The sequence below is a fragment of the Schistocerca cancellata genome, chromosome 12, assembly GCF_023864275.1.
Source record: "Schistocerca cancellata isolate TAMUIC-IGC-003103 chromosome 12, iqSchCanc2.1, whole genome shotgun sequence".
NCBI classification, from domain to species: Eukaryota; Metazoa; Arthropoda; class Insecta; order Orthoptera; family Acrididae; genus Schistocerca; species Schistocerca cancellata.
In genome coordinates, this window is record NC_064637.1 from 97,783,885 (window position 1) to 97,807,974 (window position 24,090).

At 42.1% G+C, this 24,090-nt stretch overlaps 1 protein-coding gene across 1 annotated transcript in view; it reads left to right on the forward strand.

Annotated features, from left to right (window-relative positions):
- Positions 1-3,475: 3,475 nt before the first annotated feature.
- The window catches only part of LOC126109484 (homeobox protein Hox-B4), a 191,490-nt gene continuing 170,875 nt past the window's right edge, over positions 3,476-24,090 (forward strand). The window contains exons 1-2 of the mRNA XM_049914510.1: positions 3,476-3,817; positions 3,944-4,241. Coding sequence (XP_049770467.1) covers positions 3,476-3,817; positions 3,944-4,241 — 640 coding nt within the window. The remainder of the gene's footprint in view (positions 3,818-3,943; positions 4,242-24,090) is intronic.

The window sequence follows — 24,090 nt, forward strand, 5'->3', positions numbered from 1 at the left end:
GCTGTGAAACCTTGCAGCTTGCCAAATTTGATGGTCCTAGGACAACGGGGAGTAGGGGCCTAAGCTATAGGTTTTGACGAGCGAGTAAGTGACACAAATGGCCGTATCTACTGATTTGCAAGCGTCAGTTTCTTATACAACCAAGGAACTGTAGACTTTAGTATGTGACATAAATTTTAACTTGATACATCTTTCCGTTCCTGAGAGAAAGCGTGCTTGAATTTTCACGGAATGGTGAAACATGTGATGTCGTATAGGAGCGATTGATAAACACAGGCGGCTGGAAGAAATTTGAAACAGAGCCGGGTTTTATTTGCAAGATAAACAGAAAAGGCGAGCGCAGAGCGATATCTTGAAACAGTTCCCTGTGACACGCAAATCAACCTCACGCAGGCGGCGGCGAATGTTACTAGTCGCGCATTCCACGCGACAACGGGACACACCATTTATCTTCCTTAAAAACCCGAGTGTCTACTCAGCCACTTCCTTTCATGCTCCCCTTTTTTGTTTTCTTTTTATTTTCGCGCTCCCCGGCCCGTTTCCATATCCACAGCCGCCGGATAAACATCTGCTGCTCGCGACTGGTTTCTTTCTCTTATTGCTGCGCGTCTGCGACAAATTACATCTGGAGTAACGCGTCCCAGATTAGCGGGCAAGCACGGTTTCAGTAGGCGGTGTAAAGGAGAGGGCGGAAGATATTGCGTGTGCACAGGGCCGCAATCTGCTTGTCAAGTGTGACCACGTTGGTGGGTCCACGTGTAAGGGCCACTTCGAGTTTTTTAATTATAACTTGGCGACTGGACAATGTTGTACGGTAAAAAAAAAATGCCTTGCTGGCTATCAGAGACCCAAGCTATTAACAGGGCGGGAACGTGGAAACGCGGTGAAGGATGTAAGGGGGGGGGGAGAGAGAGAGAGAGAGAGAGAGAGAGAGAGAGAGAGAGAGAGAGAGAGAGAGAGAGAGAACGAAAAACACACCGACGAACTCAATCTCGACGACATTTTTGGCGAACTCCGCCGGGCAGAATCGCAGCCCACGCACGTAGGGGCTGAAAACAATAACACCGCATCAGCCACAGGCGTCGTTTTTTTCTTCTTTTCTTTTCCTCCCTCCCTTCTCCCTACGCCCTACTTCTTCTCTAGATGCTTTTTCTCCTTCTTCCATTTACGCCTCGAGCCTGGGTGGTAATTCTTTTTTTTTTATTTTTATTTTTTTTTTGCGCGCGTCGTACCCGGGGGTGATGCAGTTTTTCGGGGAACTGCTGAGGACGTCGCCACGGCGAGGGTGGAAAGAGATGGTGGTTGGAAGTGATTATTTTCTACCCCTCCTCTCACCCCAACAACCCTCCCGGCCGCTGAAACCTGGAGCGGCGAAAATGGTCAGAGCGTCCAATGGGGCTGCGTTCGGGTAGTATGGGGGAACTCCGCGAGTGTGTGATAGGGAGGCGACAGGGGTGGGGGGTGCAGCGAGCTGGAGGGGCGGTAGACCGAGGGAGGGGTGCCGAGTTCCAACCCGCGCTCACGGCGACGGCGGGGTGGCGCGTCTTCGCGAGTGCCGCGCTTTGGACCGCCCGCGTTACTATCTTCGGCGCGCGCGTGGGCAACGAAATGCTTTGGCCCGAACTGAGTTGCCCCTCCTGCGTGTGGCGCTCGGGCGTTGTTGTCGGTTCAGTTGTGTGGAACCGACCCGGCCGCTAACAGTAGCCGTGGAGTAGGCGCGTACGACGGAACCCGTGACGAATTCTCTACACAGTAAATCTCAGCGCAGCCAGCCCTGAAACAGCTGTTCGCGTTTGTGCGATGTGCGGAGCTATCTTTACGTTCATTTCGAACAGCTGACTCGACAAGTGCACGACCGTTTCTACTCAGCGACAGGTGGCAAAATTTTAACATCTTAAAAGAAATATGTGACTGACCGAGACGAGAAGTTTGAGCAACTCTGCTTTCCGCGGAAAGTGTCCGACAACAATACCTAAAAGCAGATCGAATAGTGTGTCGCCACATATTCTGTGCCTTCACATACTGTACTAAGAAGACTGTCACGAATAGAAACAGTGTTGCAGAAGAGACCTCCAAAATACTGGAATGATGTAGGCCCTACATTGTAAGATAAATTCGTAAGATCTTTTGTCAGTCTGGGGCTACATCAAAAGTGTAGTGTGTGAAGTGTGTTTTAATGACTTCAGACCTATTTCCCTGCACCAGCGACAGGCTGAAATTCATCTGAGCAGTTTGTACATCTGACTTTTGTCTAGTATCCTGAACTTAACCTATCAGTTCATTTGCGGTGTGTGGAAAGATGCGTCATTAATTTTATGGCAATTATCTTCAACATTACTGTCATGTCAGGGTGGTGACTATCGGATGTTCAACTGCGAGTGACGTCAAAAGTAGTTTCGTGCACCACTATCTGTTACGTCTACAGCAATATTTGTAGTAGACGCTGCTGATCAGGCGAAACGTGTTCTGCAGAGATATAAATTCATTGTTCATTTGTTTAAAACAAAATTGCGACTAGTTTCGCACTGTGTTTAAGTGCGACGTGTTGACAATTATATTCAGGTCTGCAGACTGATCTCTGTGTTCTGTAAAATAGCAGCAGAAAATTTAAATTATCGTGTTGTTTGTGATAAAGAAGCGTTTAGTTGCGAGGAAACCGTTGCGAAACGGGCGCGCGTAAAATCTCGCGGAAACAAAATACAGGTGTTTGGGGTCACGCCTTTCGCGCGGGAGTCGGTTGCGCGGCTCGCCACGAGGCGGCAGCGCGGTCGTCCCGGTAGGGGGAGGTCCGGTGGCGGTGATCCATCATGGCGGCTGACGCCGGCGCGCTCTAATTGGTCGAGCCGTCGTCACGTGGTATGCTAATTGGCAGCGGGGTGGGCGGTGACGGCAGCGCTGCGAGTCGCTTTTTTTTGCTCCCCTCCCCTGTCGCGCGCTGCGGCTATCTCCGCTCGCCCGGTTCCCCACTCCGGCGTTCTTTCCTTCCTCGTTGTGCCGCTCTCTCTGTCCCTGTCTGCGTAACCGCGCCCCCTTCTTTCCTCGCTACTGGCGGCGAGCGGAGAGCGTCTACGTGTGCACTATCGTCGCCACGGAGAAGGAAATAGAGCGGCGTAGTAGTTATTGCGGAGAGAATGCGGCGGACTGTATACACGGGAAGCGTTGACGGGTGACGAGCTGCGCGCGATGGAAGCGAAGCGGAGTCAGCGGAAACTCGGGTGTTCGGAGTGATTTTTGACGAGTGTAGCGAGTAATGATGGATGCGACGGTGTCGGGAGTGGCGGCGGATTGCTGAGGGATTTGAGAGACTGGAGGATACGGGATTTGTGCGGCAGTGCTAAGCAAAGTAGGTCGTGCAGGGGAGGGGTGGGGGTAAAGACGGGGAAAGGGAGCAGTGGAGGGGAGAGGGAGGGGAAGAGGAGGAGGCGAACAGAGAGCACCGCTCGCGGCCGGCGCCCGGCAGGAAAAATTAATGATCATGAGTTCGTTTTTGATGAACCCGTCCGGCGGAGCCCAGGCGTCGGCGGGCGCGGCGACGGCGGTGTCCGCCGTCGGGTACCACCAGCTGCACCACCAGCACCACGCGCCGCACCAGCCGCAGCACCAGCAGCTGGCGCCGCAGCCGCAGCAGTTGCTGGTCGACCCCAAGTTCCCGCCCAGCGAGGAGTACAGCCAGAGCAACTACATCCCGGCCGACTTCTTCGGCAGCGCCGCGGCGCAGTACCAGGCGTACCACCACCACCAGCAGCACCACCACCACGAGCACGACCACCACCACCAGCACCACCACCAGCACCAGCAGCAGCACCACCATGTGCACCAGCCGCACCACCACCACTACGCGGCGGCGACGCCGGTCGCGGTCACCGCCAACGGCTACGGCCCCGGGGGCGGCGCCGGGGGCGGCTACTACTACCCGCCGCCCCCGGACATGGCGAGCCCGCAGCAGCCGTGCGGCCCGCATCCTCCCCCGCAGCCGCTGACGCCCGCCAACAGCGGAGGCGGCACGCCGAGCCCACCGCCGCCGCCTCCACCGCCCCCGCAGGCGGCCCAGCCGCCCCCGGGGGCGGCGGTGACCGCCGCGCAACCCCAGCCGCAGCCGCAGGGGCCGCCCAGCGGGGCGGATAACCTGGAAGACGACCAGGAGGAGGAAGAGGCGGAGGAGGCGGAACCGGACGACAGCTCGGGGTCCGGGGAGCGGATCATCTACCCGTGGATGAAGAAGATCCACGTCGCTGGAGTCGGTGAGTCGCATTTCATCTCTCCCGTACCTCAATAAACTTCACATGGTGAATAAAATAATCGGTACTGGCTGTTAAAACACTTCGAAAACATTTCTTCTTTGGACAGTTTTAATAAACAGTTTTTGGAACAGTGATCAAAAAATTTGTTTAAAATTTTTCTTTTTAAAATTCAGTCTTGATCGCACCACGTACGCTACAAGAACATAGGTGACCGGTTTCGGTCATATCACATGACCATCATCAGACCCGTGTCATCCTTCGAAGATGGTAGGTGGAGCACTCTTCTCAGCTGCTGTGATGTCACCTACCATCTTCGAAGGATGCCACGAGTCTGATGATGCTCATGCGATAGGACCGAAACCGATCATCTATGTTCTTGTAGCATCAAGACTTAACTTTAAAAAGAAAAATTTTCATCTTTGGCTCCTGCAGTGCAAAATATGCCTTCTAATGCCACGATTATTGTATCAGCCGGCTACACTGTTCTTTAAATAATTTTTGATTTATAACTCACTCAAGAGATCAAAACAAATCGCAAAACGATTTAGAAAAGATGTCTGTATGGTGCGAAAATAGACAATTGACCCTAAATAACGAAAAGTGTGAGGTCATCCACATGAGTGCTAAAAGGTATCCGTTAAACTTCGGTTCCACGATAAATCAGTCAAATTTAAAAACCGTAAATTCAACTAACTAGCTAGGAACTACAATCACAAACAACTTAAATTGGAAGGAACACATAGAAAATGTTGTGGGAAAGGCAAAATAAACACTGCGTTTTATTGGGAGGATACAGAAAATTTAACAGATCTGCTAAAGAGACTGCCTACACTAAGCTTGTCCGCCCCCCCCCCCCTCCTTTTAGAATACTGCTGCGCTATGTAGGATCCTTACCTGATAGGATTCACGGAGTACAACGAGAATGTTCAGGGAAGGGCAGAACGTTTTGTATTATCGCGAAATAGGGAGAGTGTGTCACTGATATGATGCAGGATTTGAGGTGGATATGATTAAAACAAAGGCGTTTTTAGTTGCGGCGGAATCTCCTCACGAAATTTCGATCGCTAACTTTGTCCTTCGAATGTGAAAATATTTTGTTGACTCCGACCTACATAGGAAGAAACGATCACTGTAATAAATAAGGGAAATTAGAAATCGCACTGAAAGATATAGGTGTTCGTTTCTTAGCGCGCTGTAAGACGTTGGAATAATAAAGAATTATTGTGAAGGTGGTTCGATGAAGCCCCTGCCAGGTGCTTAAATGTGATTTGCAGAGTATCCATGCAGATATAGATGTAAATGAGCCCATTTCGGCAATCTGTCATAATCAGGTGCTCTTACACGTAATATCGTCGCTGCTATGTCCTGTCTATTTTAGAATCATTAGTTTCTCCTTATATGTAAACAGGAGACTAATAATTCTAAAAAAAAGACAGCACATGACAGCAACGATATTACATGCAAGAGCACCAGATGATGTCAGTATGCCGAAATCGGGTCATCGTGTGTGATTTACACAATGAAAACTAATTGAAGGCCAGAGTAGCTGACTGATATTCTTAACAACTTTAAAAACATGTGTGAATAAAAATCCTGCGTCAAGATTGCAAATTTTGTTTATTCATTACTGGTTTCAGCTCATTACCGAGCCATCTTCAATTCAATCCAAAATGTTGTTCAGTGTGTGACACTCATTACATACCGTCATATTTTTTGCAGCTAAGTCGCCCTAGTGAAATAAAATCCTGAAGTGAAAATCTTAGTTGGTTATGTAATTGACAACATTAATTACTAATGAAACGTTGTTACAGTGCCCATTTTGTCACACACATGTACGAACGATCGACAGCAATGATAGTTGCATCGCCCATGAGTGGTTATAAACGAAATTTTACGAGGGAAATTTCGTGAAGAATGTACACTAAAGTTATTATTTATACCTTTCTTTCAATATCTATTTTCATTCCTTCCTGCTTCCCTTCGTCTGAATCCCAACGTATCCGAAACACTATTATTTCATCCAGAAAACCACTTCTGTTCATCTGTCTACTGGCCCGGGCTAACGGTGGTAGAAAGCTCTTCCGGGGGAAGATAGTGACACCCACGCATAGGTTTTTTCAAGTTTGGGATCAAGTCGAAGTCTGCTGGACTCATGTCTGGGGTGTAGGAGAATTCGGCAACACTTCCCATCCGTAATCGCGCAGTTTTTGGGCTACAACATTGCCGATGTGCGGGCGAGCATTCTCGTGGAGAATGATTGGCCCAGCCTCGAGCAACTAAGGCCAGATTTTGTGTGTCTTTCTGTGCAGGTTTTGCATGAAGTTACGTTAATACACTGCTGTGACACGTGTTCCACATGGGACTATCTGTCAGTATGATTCCTTGGTGACCGTAAACAAAAATCATCATTTGTTTCAGCTTTGATTGAGCGCGTCGATATTTTTTTGGACGTGGAAAATCTGAAGCTCTCCACTCATTGGATTTCAACTCCACGTTTCATAAATAGCGACAATTCGACACAATACTTCTTGAACCTTCAAGGTCGAATCATTTTTTGGGAAAGGTTGAAATGTAAATGCCTTTTTGTTCTTCTGTAGCAGTCAAACAGTGGGGGACCATTTCGTAGACATTTTTCTCTTCTTCAAATCAGAATACGTAATAGTGATGTTGAGAGAATTCCCGTGGGTTTAGATAATTCCTCACAAGTCACACTGCGATCTCCTTTAAGAAAATCTGCCACAAGTTTCACACTTCGTTCATCTGTTGACGTTTTTGGCCTTCCGATTCTTGGATTATCATCTGTGTTCATACGACCACCACGAAAACGATTAACCGAATGAAGAACTGTACTACAGTCCACTGTTAACTCACCACAGGCTGCCCTTAACGCACTGTGGATTTATGTCACGTTTTTGTTGCGTGAAGTTTCGTTCTTGATATACGACCTCTGGTCTTCAACACTTACAGTACCCGAGACGCCTGCAGGGTACATTTCTATCTTTCGCTAATTTTAGAGTACTCAGTGAAAAAACAAAAACACGTGTTTGTTCCTTAAGTTCCCAACTGCATAATTTCCATCGTTGCTGCATCAAATAATCGACAGTAATACCAACTTGTACATTATTTGTGAAATGTCCTTCGTGTTTGCAACATTCGCATCAGGAACAAGGAAGTGTCTGAGTGACAGCTGTCAGCCAACTAAGAGCTATCGCATAGACACTTTCTTGCTCCTGATATGAGTGTTAGAAATAATATCTTGTTTACAACCACTCATGGGCGACGGAACTGTCATTACTGTCGATCCTTTGTACATATCTGTGACAAAATGGGCGCGGTAACAACGTTTCATCATCAATTACATAAGCAACTAAGATTTTCACTTTTGGATTTTATTTAACATGGGCGACATAGCTCTAAAAAACAGAAATGAAAATATAAAGAATACGACGATGTGCGATGTGTAGTGAGTGTCACACACTGAACAACATTTTAGATTGATCTGAAGATGGCTCAGTAATTAGCAGAAGCTGGTAATCAGTAAAAAAAATTTGCGATTTTAAAGTATGATTATTACTCCCACGTATTTTAAATCGACAGATCACGTATTCCCTCCCCCCCCCCCCCCCCACCTTCGACAATATCAAAGAATAACATAAAATACTTTTATTATAAAGTCACGACACGTTTCGTCTCAGTGGAGATGCGTCTTTAGGTGATATCTACAAGAAAGTGTAACATTACAGAATTACAGTGGTTTTGAAAATGGATATGTCTTACCATAAAGGGCCATCAATGAGAGCGGAATGTTCACAAGATTTTTTATGATTTAAACAGTCATGTCGCGGCAAAGTAAATGCTACGAGTGCAGTCCCATCGTTCGTAGTCAAGATTAAATCAATAGCCGTTGTATACGATCAACCTGGCTGGGATCGCGCTACACCTGTTAAGTGACGGGAGGCCGGATAGAACTATTTAAATTTATGTCTCTCGTGCAACTATGGGAATTAACTTAAACCATCTCATTAGCACGCCTTAACTTCGACAAAGAAGCATAATAGAGTCTCGATTGTCTCACCAGGCCGCAGACATTACAGAAGTACGGACAGCCCCAGCGTGAATGTACAGCTGGTTTGGTATTAGGAGCCACGTGTGCGAGATGGTGCTAGCAAGAAACTCGTGCTATTTATAATAAGAAAAGTGCGGGTTTCTTTCACGTGTTAGGAATTCCTTTTTCACAAACGGTTAAAAACTTTAAAATATAAGTTAATACACGCCTAGAAAAAAGCTAATAATAGGAACTTTTTGAATACTACATTGGACTATTTTTTAGAGCCCGCAAGCGTAAAGCGTGTTCACAGCATAGCAGACCACATAAAGAAAACAATACGTTCAATAAACTTCTTTACCCTGTGTGGCCATCTTCCTCAGCAAATGTCAGAATTGTTATTGGTTTTTCCCGTCTTAAGTTTATTGCAAATAATTGAAGAGTGTTTTTTGCCAGACGCGTTTCCTTTTTATTTATAAATCGCCTTCTGGGATCGAAATATGGAAACATCATATGCCTAGAGGGTGTTCAGAAACTTCCGTTAAATACTTCTAGAACTGGTAGAGGGGCGTGGGTACATAATATTTTGAATAGGAACCCGTGTTCTCGGAAGCGCACCATTTCCGTTATACGATGGTTTCAGTTCAGATGTTTAACTCAGCCACTGCCGCTTGAGGAACGGAATTAGAGGTGATGCAGTACAGTTATTTGTTAACAATTCGGTAGTAAACAACGAAACATCCATTTATCACTTAACCAGATTTGTTTGTATTAACATTTGAAAATTATATGTTTATGCTAGTCCATAACAAAAAAAAAAAAAAAGAACCAAGCATAGTGTACACACAGAACAGTACTGGGGCGTTACAACAGTGGCTCAATGTGGCGGCCACAGACGTGTGTTACATGCATTGTATCTACGAAGCATATTCTATATACTCTCTTGATCCAACCTGGTGTCTTTTCAGTTTCTAGTGCCACACAGATCTTCCGCTGTCTCTACAGGAGTCTAGTATATTAAACTCTGTATACTACGTGACGTGATATCAGGTGACCGCGTGACGTATTAACGTCAGTGTGTCTGCGCTATTGCTTACCAGGTCAAGCAACTCTCAGGACTTTTCTCTTTCCCTCAGCAGTTACACATCTCAACTGAAACCGTCGTAGAACGGAAACAATACGTTTCCAGACGAGGATCCCTGTTGAAAATACAAATGTATTCATTCCCATCTACAAGCCCTAGGAGTTTGTAACGGGAATTTCGAAACACCCTGTATACCTCTTGGTATTTAAGGTAAAGTACCCAAGAATGGGCCCTACTTTCATTATCAACTGTAAATTCATCATAATGCTGGAGGAAAATAGATTACATGCTTCATTACACAGCCAAGTATGTTTACTATAGGTGCTAAGCTCAGCTTTTGCGACACCTTAATGAAGCATCTCAAAAGTGAAGATAATACAAAAAAGTAGAATAAATTTCTTTCTTTCCGTGTATGATCAAAAATTTGTTAGTTCCTCAGGCTCTGTTTCGGTCAGCGGTGACCTTCAGATCTGCAGCAAAACATGGAAAAAACACAAATACAGCTAGTGGATTGTCTACTGATTATAACAACAAAATAGGGCAATGGGCATTGTTTTTACTGTGATGAATTATACACGTGGTAAGCCCACAACAGATTTTAATGATTGTATTCTTCTTTTTATTCCAAACTGTACAATTATATGGCTGAAGAATATGTGTACAACTACTGTAGCGACATCTAACGAGCTTACGACAAAAACATTTCGTGGTTGCTGTACAGCAGGTTTTTATGAACAGTAGAGCTATTAACAAGATAACTCTAGTGGGCACAATATTTTATGTTCGTGTGACGATGATAAGCTGATTTTGCATATCTCTTGACGATGCCACTATGGGTTCATTATATAAGTATACGTTTTTAAAACAGGTATGCCTCGTCATTAAAGCGCATAATTTTCACATGTATGTCAGTAACATTTTTCATTGTGGCCTATTTCATTATTTTAAGCTGTAGACAATCCACTAGTTGTATTTGTGTTTTTCCAACGTTTTTTGCAGATGTGAAGATACCGGTAGTCTGAAGACGTAACGAATTTGTGATCACTGACGGAAAGAAACAAATTTTTTGTACAGTTTCTGGGCCACTGTACGATTCGCCACCATGTCGCAGCTTGTGATACAAAAATCTGGCATTCTTTTATTTGTGAGGAAGGTGATCCAAATATGGTCCCTGTGCATTAAATGCACGCAAAATACTGAGAGTTGGTAATAAAATCACTAGACACAGAAGAACTTGCAAAAATTTATTACTACTAGAAAACGCACGAGTATTAACATTTACGTTTCAAAAAATAAAAGAATGAATGTAGCTGTATGTGAAATTTGTCCATCGCATTTTTTGTGGCTACACAGAAACCACTGTATGCACCTAATCCATTTTTGTCCGTTGTTGTCCTGCACACTGCACATTTTGCATTTTCATCGTCGTCACTTTCGTCATCAACATCTACGTCGTCAGAATCTGAATCGAAAACTTCTGTGCATCAGAGTCTTCAAATGATTCAGAGGAAAAAACTTTCCTTTTACCCCTTCGGTTTTCACAATCTCTCTTCTTTGTTACAGCTGTTTCCTCCTTGTACATAATGTGAGGGGACAATCAAACAATTTAAAATCAGAGACGGTAAAATAGTATATATTGAAACTGAATGAAAGTCCAAATCCGCAATAGCTGTTGATTGTGTTTCCACTGTATGACGACCTGTTTCATACCCTGGCGGTATATCTTCAGATCACATAAAACTAATACTTCATTTGCCACGAATTCCAAGGTATAAGTGCGCCTAAAAGCATGTCACTCCTCGGTAAAAACTTTGGATGAGACGGCAGATGGGCATTCGACCCGAACCATGCGTGATGACTAATACATCTCCAAAACACAGTCAAAGGGCGAACCGGACAGCACCTGACAATCCATTATGATAGGATAAACTCACCGTCAAAATCTGCGGATGAAACAAAGAATTAAAAGACACGCAATCCTTGGGATTTTGACGATGGTTTTATTCTGTCATACGTGGATTGTCAGGTACTGTCCGGTTCGCCTTCTGAATGTGTTTCGGAGATGTATTAGTGATCACGCATGGTTCGGATCGGTTGCCCATCTTCCGTCTCATCCAAAGTTTTACCTTGGAGTGACACGTTTTTCAGCGCACTTGTTCCCTGGAATTGGTGACACATGTAGTATTAGTTTTATATGAACTAAAGATATCCCTCCAGGGTCGTCATACAGAGAAAACACAGTAAACATCTACTGCGGATTTGGACTTTCACTAAATTTTATTATAGACTATTTTACCACCTCTGATTTTAAATTGTTTGACTGTCCTGCACACGATGTAACAAATTTTTTAGCTGTTGTTGCCAGGCCTATAATATTATTTGATTTTTCCTTGTCTTGCTTCTTCTGATGACACTCCACAATGTTATTTTTGTGAGGTAAGCCTCTGATAAGGGTAACTGAACCTCGTTCGGGTGGAAGCACTTGGTTCGATGGCAGGCACAGATCGAATTTCCTGAGGTGATATGCATTGATAATCAACATCGGGAGCAAGTTCTGGCTGCACAAAATCTACAACGAAGTAATTTTCATCCAAGGGGAAAACTCCCGAGGATGTAAAGCCAGTGATGGCAGTAGGCTCACGCATCAGAGCACTTATTTGATAGTAACAGCCCTATTTTCGAGCACATCCTACCATCTTCCAGCTTCTTGGGCATGGTATGATTTTCGTGGGAACTAAAAAGTTACGCCTAGTGGCTGCATTTTATCAGTGCAGTCAGAAGGGAGGCAAACTATGAAAACACCATTATCTCGGCCAAATTGAATGTCGCTGTGTGTCATATTGCCTAACACTCATTTTTACGAGTATGTTTTCGATTTCACAGTTCACACAAAACGTATCATAAACTGTCAGCTTACAGCCTTCTCTATAATTCGAAGGAATTTCCGATTCACTTTCATTTGCTTCGTTACGGCTAGACATAGCACTTTCTATGCTTTCTTCAGTTGGGCTTTATTTATTTTATTACTGAATATTATTGTTGTGTCATCATCTTGTGGAGGTGATTTGTTTGCAAGTAAAATTTACGTTAGTTTACATATACAGTTAGAGACACATGTCCCTGAGTTGAGGCTTCATGTGCTGCATGCTTACATAATGCTAATAAATTTAGGTCCAGGATACTAATTTGCAAATACTACAGATACTAACGTACATGACTAATCGCTTCACGTCAGGCATAGGATCGCATGTATCGTAAAAGTTTTTTCACCGTCGGCTTGCGTTGTTGCCACGAAGTCTTGTGGCTTCTTCACGTGAGGGAGCGCAATGAACCGTGACCTCATGCTTGCACTGAAGGCACGAAACATTTTTTCGCAGAAGAGAGAACGCTGCGACAAATTTATCATTCGTTATACTCATAACGTGGAAAACTATGTCCGCAGCTCGTGGTCGTGTGGTAGCGTTCTCGCTTCCCGCGCCCGGGTTCCCGGGTTCGATTCCCGGCGGGGTCAGGGATTTTCTCTGCCTCGTGATGACTGGGTGTTGTGTGATGTCCTTAGGTTAGTTAGGTTTAAGTAGTTCTAAGTTCTAGGGGACTGATGACCATAGATGTTAAGTCCCATAGTGCTCAGAGCCATTTGAACCATTTTTTTGGAAAACTACGTACACAGGTAGATGGTATCTGTACATAAACGCGTTCTGAAATCCCCTTTCGTTTCATTTTACATCCTGCTGTAGTTTGAGAAAAGAAAAAATAGTCATCATAATACTTTCTGGAACTTTAATACAGGGTGTCCTAGGGGTAATGTTCAATATTCAGGGATATGACAGAACCGGTAATTCGAAAACAAAAAAAATTTGTAATCACTGGCTCTTAAATGCACATCTTGAAGAACTAAGAGCATTCCTTCAGTACAAGAGACGTGTTTCACGGTAGCAAATGTAAACAAGTGTCCACAGCTCTTAAGGTATACATTTTAGAGCCAGTGAATACAATTTTTTTTTAGTTTGAATGACCGGTTCTGCCGTATCCCTGAATATTGAAGATTCCTCCTGCGATACCTCATCTATGCGGTTGGAGAGCAAACGAACTTCCCTTTTGTTTCTACTAATATTAGTGGAAGAAAAGGCAACTTGTTTGCTTATCAAGCTTCAGTATGAAATGGTTCTGACGAGGAGTAACGGAAAAGTCCATTAATATGATTTTCTCTCACGCTTCATATCTATCTAGTATGACGCTTACGCATGTGTTTTTGAATCGTGATTATTGTAATAATAACCATTTTATCTGACTCACATTATTCTTGGAAGGAATTTTGATATTCGAAAAATGTCTTAAAGAGGAGAATGCATTTGTTTTAAATACCAGAGGAAATGAAAGGCTGTTGATGGAGAACACAACCAGAACAAGATTCTGCGCTTATATAATAACGATGTAAATGAATGAAACGTGATACAAAATCGTTACGTAAACGTGCATTTTAGTACGTTAAAGCTGTAAGGCGAGTTTGTTAAAACGTATAACCGCGATTAGGTGCTTGGCTTTGATAATAAATATTTTTTCTGTTACCAGTCACGATTTTCTTTTATTTATATTTCACTACGACGCGTTTCAGAACATAATTCCCAAAAATTAATCATGACCCATAATCAGACTCTGAAATATACAAAGTAGCAAGCCAGAAATGCTCCATGTTCTATGTATGACAGAAGGGCCGAAATTTTAACACTACGTACACAGAGCACATTAAAGCGTAGACATCCAACACACACACACACACACATCAGCAGTAGGCACACACACACATAATACAGGACATATATTTGTATAAGTAAAGCATAATGCCGACGTACTCCATCGACTAAATAAAGGGCATAAAATGTATGGTAGAAGAACTGGACATATATTCACATTACAGAAAATATGAGAATATAATATTAAAATTTTATAATATTACAATATTAAAAATTTGAAAGTCGATCAGTGAATTTCTTCGGATGCTCCGACAGTGTACGTAAACGAAAATAGTAACACACAGTAATAAGTACCACCGTAAAACAGATATAAGCCAGTTATGGTCCACATTGTTAAGATAAATACCCTCTACACTAAAGCATATAATACTTTGTGGAAGACCCATAACATTATCTCTTTCGGCAACACCTCAAAACGTCTTTGTAACATTTCTTGTAAGTTATTCTCCACGTATACCGTGCACAGAAAATCGTTTGTGATGTTTAACATGTGTGAGACTGCACAAGTGGACCATAAGAAGTTCTTCCAAATTTCGTCACTAACTACATATAAAGATCCATAATCAACTAAAAATTGCGCGTTTTTTATACACTGCAGTAAAGTCAACAAAACAAAGCATAACCTCACACATCAAAAACATTGCGCAAAAATAGCATTGTACACAGAGAAAAACGCACTTGAAAACGGGAATCATTTCACGAAACCAGTCACGTAAAACATAAATGAAAGTAAATCGTGACTGGTAGCGGGAAAGTTATTTGTAAAAAAACCTATTGTTTTCACATTCGCAGGTTTTCACAAACCATTTATAATGGGTCGTATCAGATTAGGTTCGTGTTGCTTGAGAAACAGAAGCCGGCAGTTGAACGTTTTCTATTGCAGTGGACCAAATATCTATTTCGTTTTTAGGAAAACAGGAAAACAGAGTTTCACAGCTAACATGTCCAGTTTATTTAATTGTCAGACGGACACCTGAATAATACGTATATGTTTACAGGCCAGTAAACTAAAGACTTTCTCACTAAAGCAAGACGCAAGTACGGCCTGTTGAGAAGTAGCAGAAATGACATTAGCGACAGTCTTACCATAAAAATTGGTTATCAAATAGTAAATGAAATGAGAAATTCTGCTACTTTCGAAGCAAAATACCGCATGATAGACGAAGAAAGAAGGTGTAAGAAGCAGGCTACCGCAGTCAAAGAGGGCGTTCCCCGCTGAAAGAAATATGCTGGTATCGAACATAGGCCTTAGTCTGAGGAAGAAATTTCTGAGAAAGTACGTCTGGGCCACTGTATAATATGAAAGTGAATCTTGTACTGTTGGTAAAATAGTGAAGGCAATCGAAACGTTTGAGATTTGTTATAACAGAAGTACATTGAATGTTAATTGGGCTGATAAGACAAGAAATCACGAGATTTTCTGTAGAACCGAGGAAATGTATATGTGGAACACAGGGACAGGAAGCGACTGGATGATAGGACATGTCATGAGAGCAGCGAATAACTTCCATAGTGCTGGAGCGAGCTACAGAGATCAGAAACTATAAGGGAATACAGATTACATTAGATTAGTGCTTGTTCCATAGATCATGAATACGACACTCCGTAATGATGTGGAACGTGTCAGATTAACAAAAGGTGTCTATCCAAGATATTACATTACAGAAAATATTACATGACAATATTTTTAATTTTTTTGGGGGTTGGGGGGTGGGGAAATTACCCACTTACTATATCCAAAAATTCACCTAATGAGTAGAAGGAGTTGCCACTAAGAAATTCTTTTAATTTCCTTTGAAATGCTATATGGCTAACTGTCAGACTTTTGATGCTGTTAGGTAAGTGACCAAAGACTTTTGTGGCAGCATAATTTACCCCCTTCTGAGACAAAGTTAGATTTAACCTTGAGTAGTGAAGATCATCCTTTCTCCTAGTGTTGTAGCCATGTACACTGCTATTACTTTTCAATTCGTTCTGATTGTCAATAACAAATTTCATATATATATATATATATATATATATATATATATATATATATATTGTGAGGCTACAGTGAAGTTCCCTAGCTCTTTAAATAAGTGTCTGCAGGATGATCTTAGATGAGCTCATTATTCAGATTACACGCTTTTGTGCAATGAATACTCTTTTACTCAATGATGAGTTACCCCAGAATATGATGCCATACGAAAGCAGAGAATGAAAACAAGGGTGGTCAGTTAATTTACTGAGATGTATATCGCCAAAATTTGCAATGACCCTAATATCCTAAGTAGCAGATCTTCAGTGTGTTTTATCCAGTTCAACCCCTCATCAATGCATACACCTAGAAATTTTGAATATTCTACCTTAGCAACCGATGTTTGATCGAAGTCTATATTTATTAATGGTGTCATTCCATTTACTGTGTGGAACTGTATATACTGCGTTTTGTCAAAGTTTAATGAGAGCCCATTTGCAGAGCACCACTTAATGATTTTCTGAAAAACATCGTTTACAATTTCATCAGTTAATTCTTGTCTGTTGGGTGTGATAGCTATATTTGTACCATCGGCAAAAAGCATCAGCTTTGCATCTTCGTGAATATAGAATGGCAAGTCATTATTAATATATATTAAGAACAGCAGAGGAGCCAAGACCAAACGTTGCCGACCCCATTCTTGATTATTCCCCAGTTTGAGAAATCACCAGTTTTTTTTTTTTTTGCATAATATGTGAACTGCTTATTTCAACTTTCTGCACTCTTCCAGTTAGGTATGATTTAAATCGAGAACATATGCAAAAACTGATTGTAATCGTTAGTCACGAAAGGAACTTTAGGGTTTGACGTCCCGTCGACATCGAGGTCATTACAGTTGGAGGTTGGCCGCATCAGACCAGCTATAAGACAAACGATAAATTTTAAAAAATCCTGAAGTATTTTTTTTTAGTTTTGGTGTCCAGGAATCAACATGTAAGGTATGTCCGAAAAGTAGGTACCGCTTCTTTTTAACGTCGCCGCAGTACGAGCGTCGCAATTCCGCACATTCACACTCGTCTCTCCGGTTCATTATCTTTCCACTGACCCCTTTCAGCCGGACTGTGTTGTGTTTATATTTGATAGTAATCGTTCAAAATGTTGAAGACAATCTCTGAGCTTGCCACCTGTGAAGTGCGTTCTGTCGGACGGTGCAGTGTTTACATTTGCTAGTGAACATTCAAAATGCTTAAGAAAATGTCTGAGCCCGCCATTTTTGAAGTGCGTTCTCTAATACGGTTTATGAAAGCAAAGAACCAGCTGAAATTCAAAGTCAGCTTGTAGAGATTTATTGTGAAAATGTAATGACTGATGGAAGGGTGAGAAAGTAGCTGATGGATGAACCTGTGTTCATGACGGAGCACAGAGCGATCGGCCTTCTGTTGTCAATAATGATTTGGATGAGAAAGTGAGTGAGAAAATTTGTGGGAACGGATAGTTCACAATAAGAATACTTTGTGATGAGTTTCCACAAATTTCAAAACTGTCACAAATAGGTTACATTTTCGCAAATTGTGTTCCCGTTGGGTTCCGAAATGCTCACGTATTTCCACAAAACGAAGGGATTTGGCAGTGCTTTGGCATTTCCCACTCGATGTAGTGATGAGGGAGACGAATTCTTAAATTGTGGCTGATGAAACTTGTGTTTGTCGTATCACTCCAGAATAAAAACGACGGTCGACGGATCACCCCAAAAAACAAAAATTTAAAACTATGTTGTTATCATAAAAATCATGTGCACTGTGTTCTGGGAAAGACAGGACATTCTGCTTACTGAGTTGCTACCTTGAGGTGAGACCGTCAACGCGGTACAAAACTTCGGCGCGCAGTTCGAAACAAAAGACGTGGAATGCTCAGTCTCACAAGGGAACCTCCCCATCGCACCCCCCTCAGATTTAGTTATAATTGGTCACAGTGGATAGACCTTGAAAAACTGAACACAGATCAATCGAGAAAACAGGAAGAAGTTGTGTGGAACTATGAAAAGAATAAGCAAAATATACAATCTGAGTAGTCTATGTGCGAGATAGGCAACATCTAGGAGAATGTAAGCTCACGAGCGCCGTGGTCCCGTGGTTAGCGTGAGGAACTGCGGAACGAGAGGTCCTTCGTTCAAGTCTTCCCTAGAGTGAGAAGTTTACTTTCTTTATTTTTGATCTCTCCGTTCGTTCACTGTAATAAGTTTAGTGTTTGTGTTTTGTGACAGCACCGCAAAACCGTGCGATTAGTAGACGAAAGGACGTGCCTCTCCAATGGGAACCGAAAACATTTGATCGCAAGTTCATAGGTCAACCGATTCCTCCACAGGAAAACTCGTCTGATATATTCTATACGACACTGGTGACGGCATGTGCGTCACATGACAGGAATATGTTGTCGACCCACCTAACTTGTACACTTCGCGGATGGGTAAAAAGATTCTTCTACCTTGTTCGATTTAAGTTTTCTTGTGGATGTGATAATCACTCCCAAAAAAATGATGAAAACATAAGAGTTTGTCACATAAACTGCAACAAATGAATGCAACAGTTTCACAGTCGCACAGTTTTCCCTGTGCTCTGTCAAAACATATGTTTGTTTAGGTGGAGCGTCCCCATACTAAGGCGCAGTTACCTCGCATCGGACGGACGGACGGACGGACGGATAGATAATAATTGTCTGAAAATAAAAAATTGTACTTTTCACTCAAGGGAAGACTTGAACCAAGGACCTCTCGCTCCGCAGTTGACGCTAACTACGGGACCACGGCGCTCTAGCGCGTACACTGTCTTTGATCTTGCCTGTCTTATGCATGGACTACTCAGTTTGTAAATTTTGCTTATTTTTTTCATAGTTCCACACAACTTCTTCCTGTTTTCTCGATTGATCTGTGTTCAGTTTTTCAAGGCCTATCCACTGTGCCAACTTATAACTAAATCTGAGGGGGGTGCGATGGGGAGGTTCCCTTGTCAGTAGAGGCACTCTATTGCTTCACGACAACGCAGACCCCGGTACTGCTGGTGTCACTCAGAACCATACCCAGCAATTGCGTTGGGAGCGGTTCGATCACCCACCGTATAGCGCCCACCTCGCATCTCCTCACTACCTCTTGTTCTTGAACTTCAAGTGTGATGTTAGAGGAAGAAGCTCTGTCTGCGACGACGACGTAAAAAACGTTGGTCACCAGTGGCTGTCTCCATTGGCGTCATCTTCCTATGAAGAGGGCATTGAAAAGTTGATTTCCCGCAATGACAAATCTCTGAACAATGGTGGCAGTTATGTAGAAAAATAGCTTAAAAATGCTCTTTCCTGTAAAAATATACTTTGGTTTGAAAGAATGTTTTTATGTTCTTTTTCAAAAACGGTACTTATTTTCTCGTAAATTCTGATTCAGAATAGAACCATTAACTTATTTGAATATTCATCAATACGACCATTCAAAAGGTAAGAGAAAAAAGCTTGTTTCTTTTTTGTTCACATTCAAATAACTTTGTAACTCTGAAAAGGCAAATCTCAAGATTCTGGCGATGTTTTACATGTGATGTAGTGATGTAGTTCGTACGTCAGTCAGCTGTGAAGCGCACTTGAATATGGTGTTTTACTTCGTGCAACAAGTGCCAGTTAATGGTACTGCGTGCTTTTCCGAATATACTGGATTAGTACTTCGTCTGACGTTGCGAATGAAAGCACGGTCTCTGGTTCCGAGCATTATGCTGTAGAACGGTCGGTGTGGCCGAGCGGTTCTAGGCGCTACAGTCTGGAACCGCGCGATCGCTACGGTCGCAGGTTCAAATACTGCCTCGGGCATGCATGTGTGTGATGTCCTTACGTTAGTTAGGTTTAAGTAGTTCTAAGTTCTAGGGGACTGATGACCTCATATGTTAAGTCCCATAGTGCTCAGAGCCATTTGAACCATTATGTTGTAGGATTCAGAGGTTCGGAAAACAAGTAGAATGTGCTCACTAGTGACGCAGCGTGACTATTCAGGAACCTTCTTCTGCGTAATATAATCGCTATTTTATGTTTCTACAATACATATATTTATATTCGGTTGCCACTGGAGTGTTATAGGTTGTATAACTGCTACCAATGAAAAATCATTTCGCGACATATTTTTGAAACATTTTAGTGTTTCGTGCCACACTACCTGTTTCGAATATATTGCTTATCATCAGATGGCTCCATCGCATTTAATGATCAGCTGTAGGATGTTTACAGTATGTTGTTGTACAGTGTAAAAAACTCTTTTCGAATTGAGGTATGTTTGATATAGAAATGAAATATCTATAATACACTCAAGTAGAAAACAACAGAATTAATGTATAATTTGTGTAATTATGATAAAAGCTTCCCAGTTATTCCCGAAAACTTACCTATTACGTGCTTCGCGAAATGTAACGTTGATGCATTTATTGTTGTAATACGTGAGTCTGTCTTTATAGTCATAAATGTTTCGAGAAAGTAGTCACCATTTGCACTTCGACACTGAACACACTGATTCTACATTTACAACACGTGGTTTAGGAAGCACTGATAGGATACAGAGGCACTATACAACAAATCTACATACTGTTTACACTAGACGTCACATATAGGTCGAAAAAGAAATATTGTCCACAAAAGTGAAAATGTAACACAGTAATCATTGAAGCTTGTTAAATGTATGTTATAACGATGTTATCAGTACTTCCTGACATGATTATAAATAGTACATTAATCTCTGTGTGTGTGTTTTTTTTCCAGCGAGGCGTTGATATTTGCAATACATACGCGGAATTTCGGAATATGTGTGTTTGATTCCATCTTCTGGTTTTTGAATAGGTAGTGGATATTACAAGTTGTGCACATTGGTGGGTCTTTAAAGCAGTAGATAGGAAATACAACTATTTCGACCAATTACTTCAGGAGCCCACTCGAAATATAAATGGTTGCGAAAACATTCTCGACTTCCCAGCAACAAATAACCCGTAACAAATCTGGAGCATCATGACGGATACAGGGATTAGTGGCTACCAGATCGCTGTAACGAAACTGAATACCGCAATACCCAAAAATAAACGCGAAATATGTCTATTTAAAAAAGCAGATGAAAATTCGCCTGACTCTTTCCTAAGAGACAACCTCCATTCGTTTCGAACCATGAAAGCGTAGACCAGTCGTGGCTTACATTCAAAGAAATAATATCTACAGCAATAGAGAGATGTATACCATATAATTAGCAACTAAGAAAGTATTCCAAATTTAAAACAAAGCAAAATCCCAGAGATTGGCGAAGTATTACAGCAGCTCGAAATTTAACGCGAAATTCAGTGCGAGATGCTTTTAATACTTTCACAACGAAGCTCTATCTCGAAATGTGGCAGAAAATCCAAAGAGATTCAGGTCGTACTGTATGTGAACCACGCCTACAGACAGACGCAATCAGTACCTTCACCACGCAATAGAGAAGGAGATGTTATGGATGTGAGCGCTACTAGACTGGAGTTCCGAAATACAGTTTTCCGAAAGTCCTTCACGAAAGAAGACGAGGTAAATATTCCTGATTTCGAATGAAGAGCTGCTGTCAACCCAGAAGTAGGAAATCAGCTGAAATCACTGAATAAAGGTTTAAGTCCACCAGTCCACAGGTGGAACGAATTAAAACATGTTATGACTATTCAAGTATACATAAACTGAACAATGACTAGTTCCACATCATTTAGATAAAAAACTTGTTCATATGATTTATGTAACATGCAACTAACTAAAGAATTTTTTTTCGCCCCGTAATGGTAGGCACGTTTTGATTGGTCCGCTATAATACGGGCCTCGGAGTCAAATGTTCAGTAACAGTCTAAGCGGAAAATTTGTCATTTTTAAAACACTGCACGATTGTGGTCGGAGTGAACAGAAAATTAACAAAAGATACGTAGTTCAAAAATGGCTCTCACCACTATAGGACTTAACATCTGAGGTCATCAGTCCCCTAGAACTTAGAACTACTTAAACCGAACTACCCTAAGGACATCACACACATCCATGGCCGAAGCAGGATTCGAACCTGCGACCGTAGCGGTAGCGCGGTTCCAGACTGAAGCGCCTAGAACAGTTCGGCCACACCGGCCGGAAAGATACGTAGTCTTCAGCTCCAACAGTCTAAGCGCAAATATGTTGGCGAGTACTTTTCTTGGCGTGTTCAGCTGACAGGTTATTTCGCGACGTATTTGAGTACGTATGGTCTTGTATAGAAGTTAGTTTGATTTTTAATTTAGTTTCCTACTATTTTACAATTTTTAAACAGTAAATCCGTGTCCATGGTAGCCGAAGTGGCTATTCTGGGCAATCCGAGACAGTGAAATAAACGGAGAACTTAATAGGATAAGAAACTTCCTGGCAGATTAAAACTGTGTGCCGGACCGAGACTCGAACTCCGGACCTTTGCCTTTCGCGGGCAAGTGCTCTACCATCTGAGCTACCCAAGCACGACTCAAGACCCGTCCTCACAGCTTCAATTCTGCCAGTGCCTCGTCCTTGGTTAATAGGGTAAGGTTGCTGTAGATGGGCAGGCTCAATTTCTCTGTGAATATTGACAACAGTTGAATTCTAGGAGTCACTAAGTGAACCCAGTGTTGCGAAAGATTCGCCGTCTTAGTGATGAGTTGTATCATGAAGACACAAAGAAACATATCAGTCTTAGACCTACGTAGAGCACTGTGAACAAAAGTTAAGTAATTGTTTTCACTGTATATTTTCTAATAGTTTAGAAGTATTTTGATAGTAATTGTAATGTTCTTTTTCCTTTTTTTTAATTCGAAAGCGAAATTTCTACCTTTAGCCTTCTTGGGTTCGAATACATGCTATTCGGTTTCAGACGCCGACAATAAATTCTTAGAAATAAAAATATATGAAATGTAATGACACTTATTTGGATGTGTGTAGTATTCTACAGTTATTACACTAGAGACCATTTACGGGAAGTACGTGACCCAATGAAGAAAATCAGTCCCCTTGAATAGGCCGACAAGACATGATTTTATTTTTCAAATACCTCGTTAACGGTCAATATTTATTACTTCTGTGTCTTCTAAAGTAAAAATGCGAAAGAGTGTGTTCAAGTTATGCCGAAAATAAAATATTAGAATACCCGAGGATTTTATTACACCTTTTCTTTAGGTGACCTATCGGCAGCAACCTTTTCCTAATAAACTGCACGTATTGCGCTTACAGCGTCTGTATTGTGTTAGTCTACATTTCGAAGTCACACCTTCAGTAACAGGGGTTTTTGTAATTGCCTAAAGAACTTCATTGCGATTCGAACACGCCAGAAACGCACATCCGCAAACTTCATTGATTTCTTTATTATCTTACATCCAAATGAAGAAATGGGTTAGGCGGCCGAGAGTGTAGATGGCGAGAGACGAGAAATGCGAAGAAGACAGTAGAGATTCTACTTGAAGCGGGAAAAGCGTACGGACGTAGCTTAATGTAAAGCATTGGAGGGCAACCGTAGTTAACTGACGGTCGGAAGAATGGAATTATTCTCCGAGAGGGGTCTGGAAGCCACGTTCTTTTTTTATTGCAGTAGGCCCCGACGCATTATCCAGGAGGGAATTTCTACGACTGAGTGAAGGTATGGTGATGGAAATTTAATCCATACAGTTAAAAGCTATGTTACGTGGCACATGAAAATCTCACATAGGTAAATAATTTTTTAATTTAATGCTCTGGCTCGAATTTATGTACTGCGTTCTTTCGATCTGTGTTACTTCCTGTTATCAAAACCTAGCAGCCTGGAATGGTACACTGGCGGCCTTGTAACAAGGTAATCTCTGTATTAACAAAAGATTTATAAATGTGATGGTTAAATAACATATGTTTCAATAAACGTTATTCTATAAAAATTTGCCTGATGTCACATGCATACTGTCACTATCGCAACCTACTGATGAAGTTGTTTACTTTGTACCATATCGAGCTGTTTGTAGCAGTTTAGG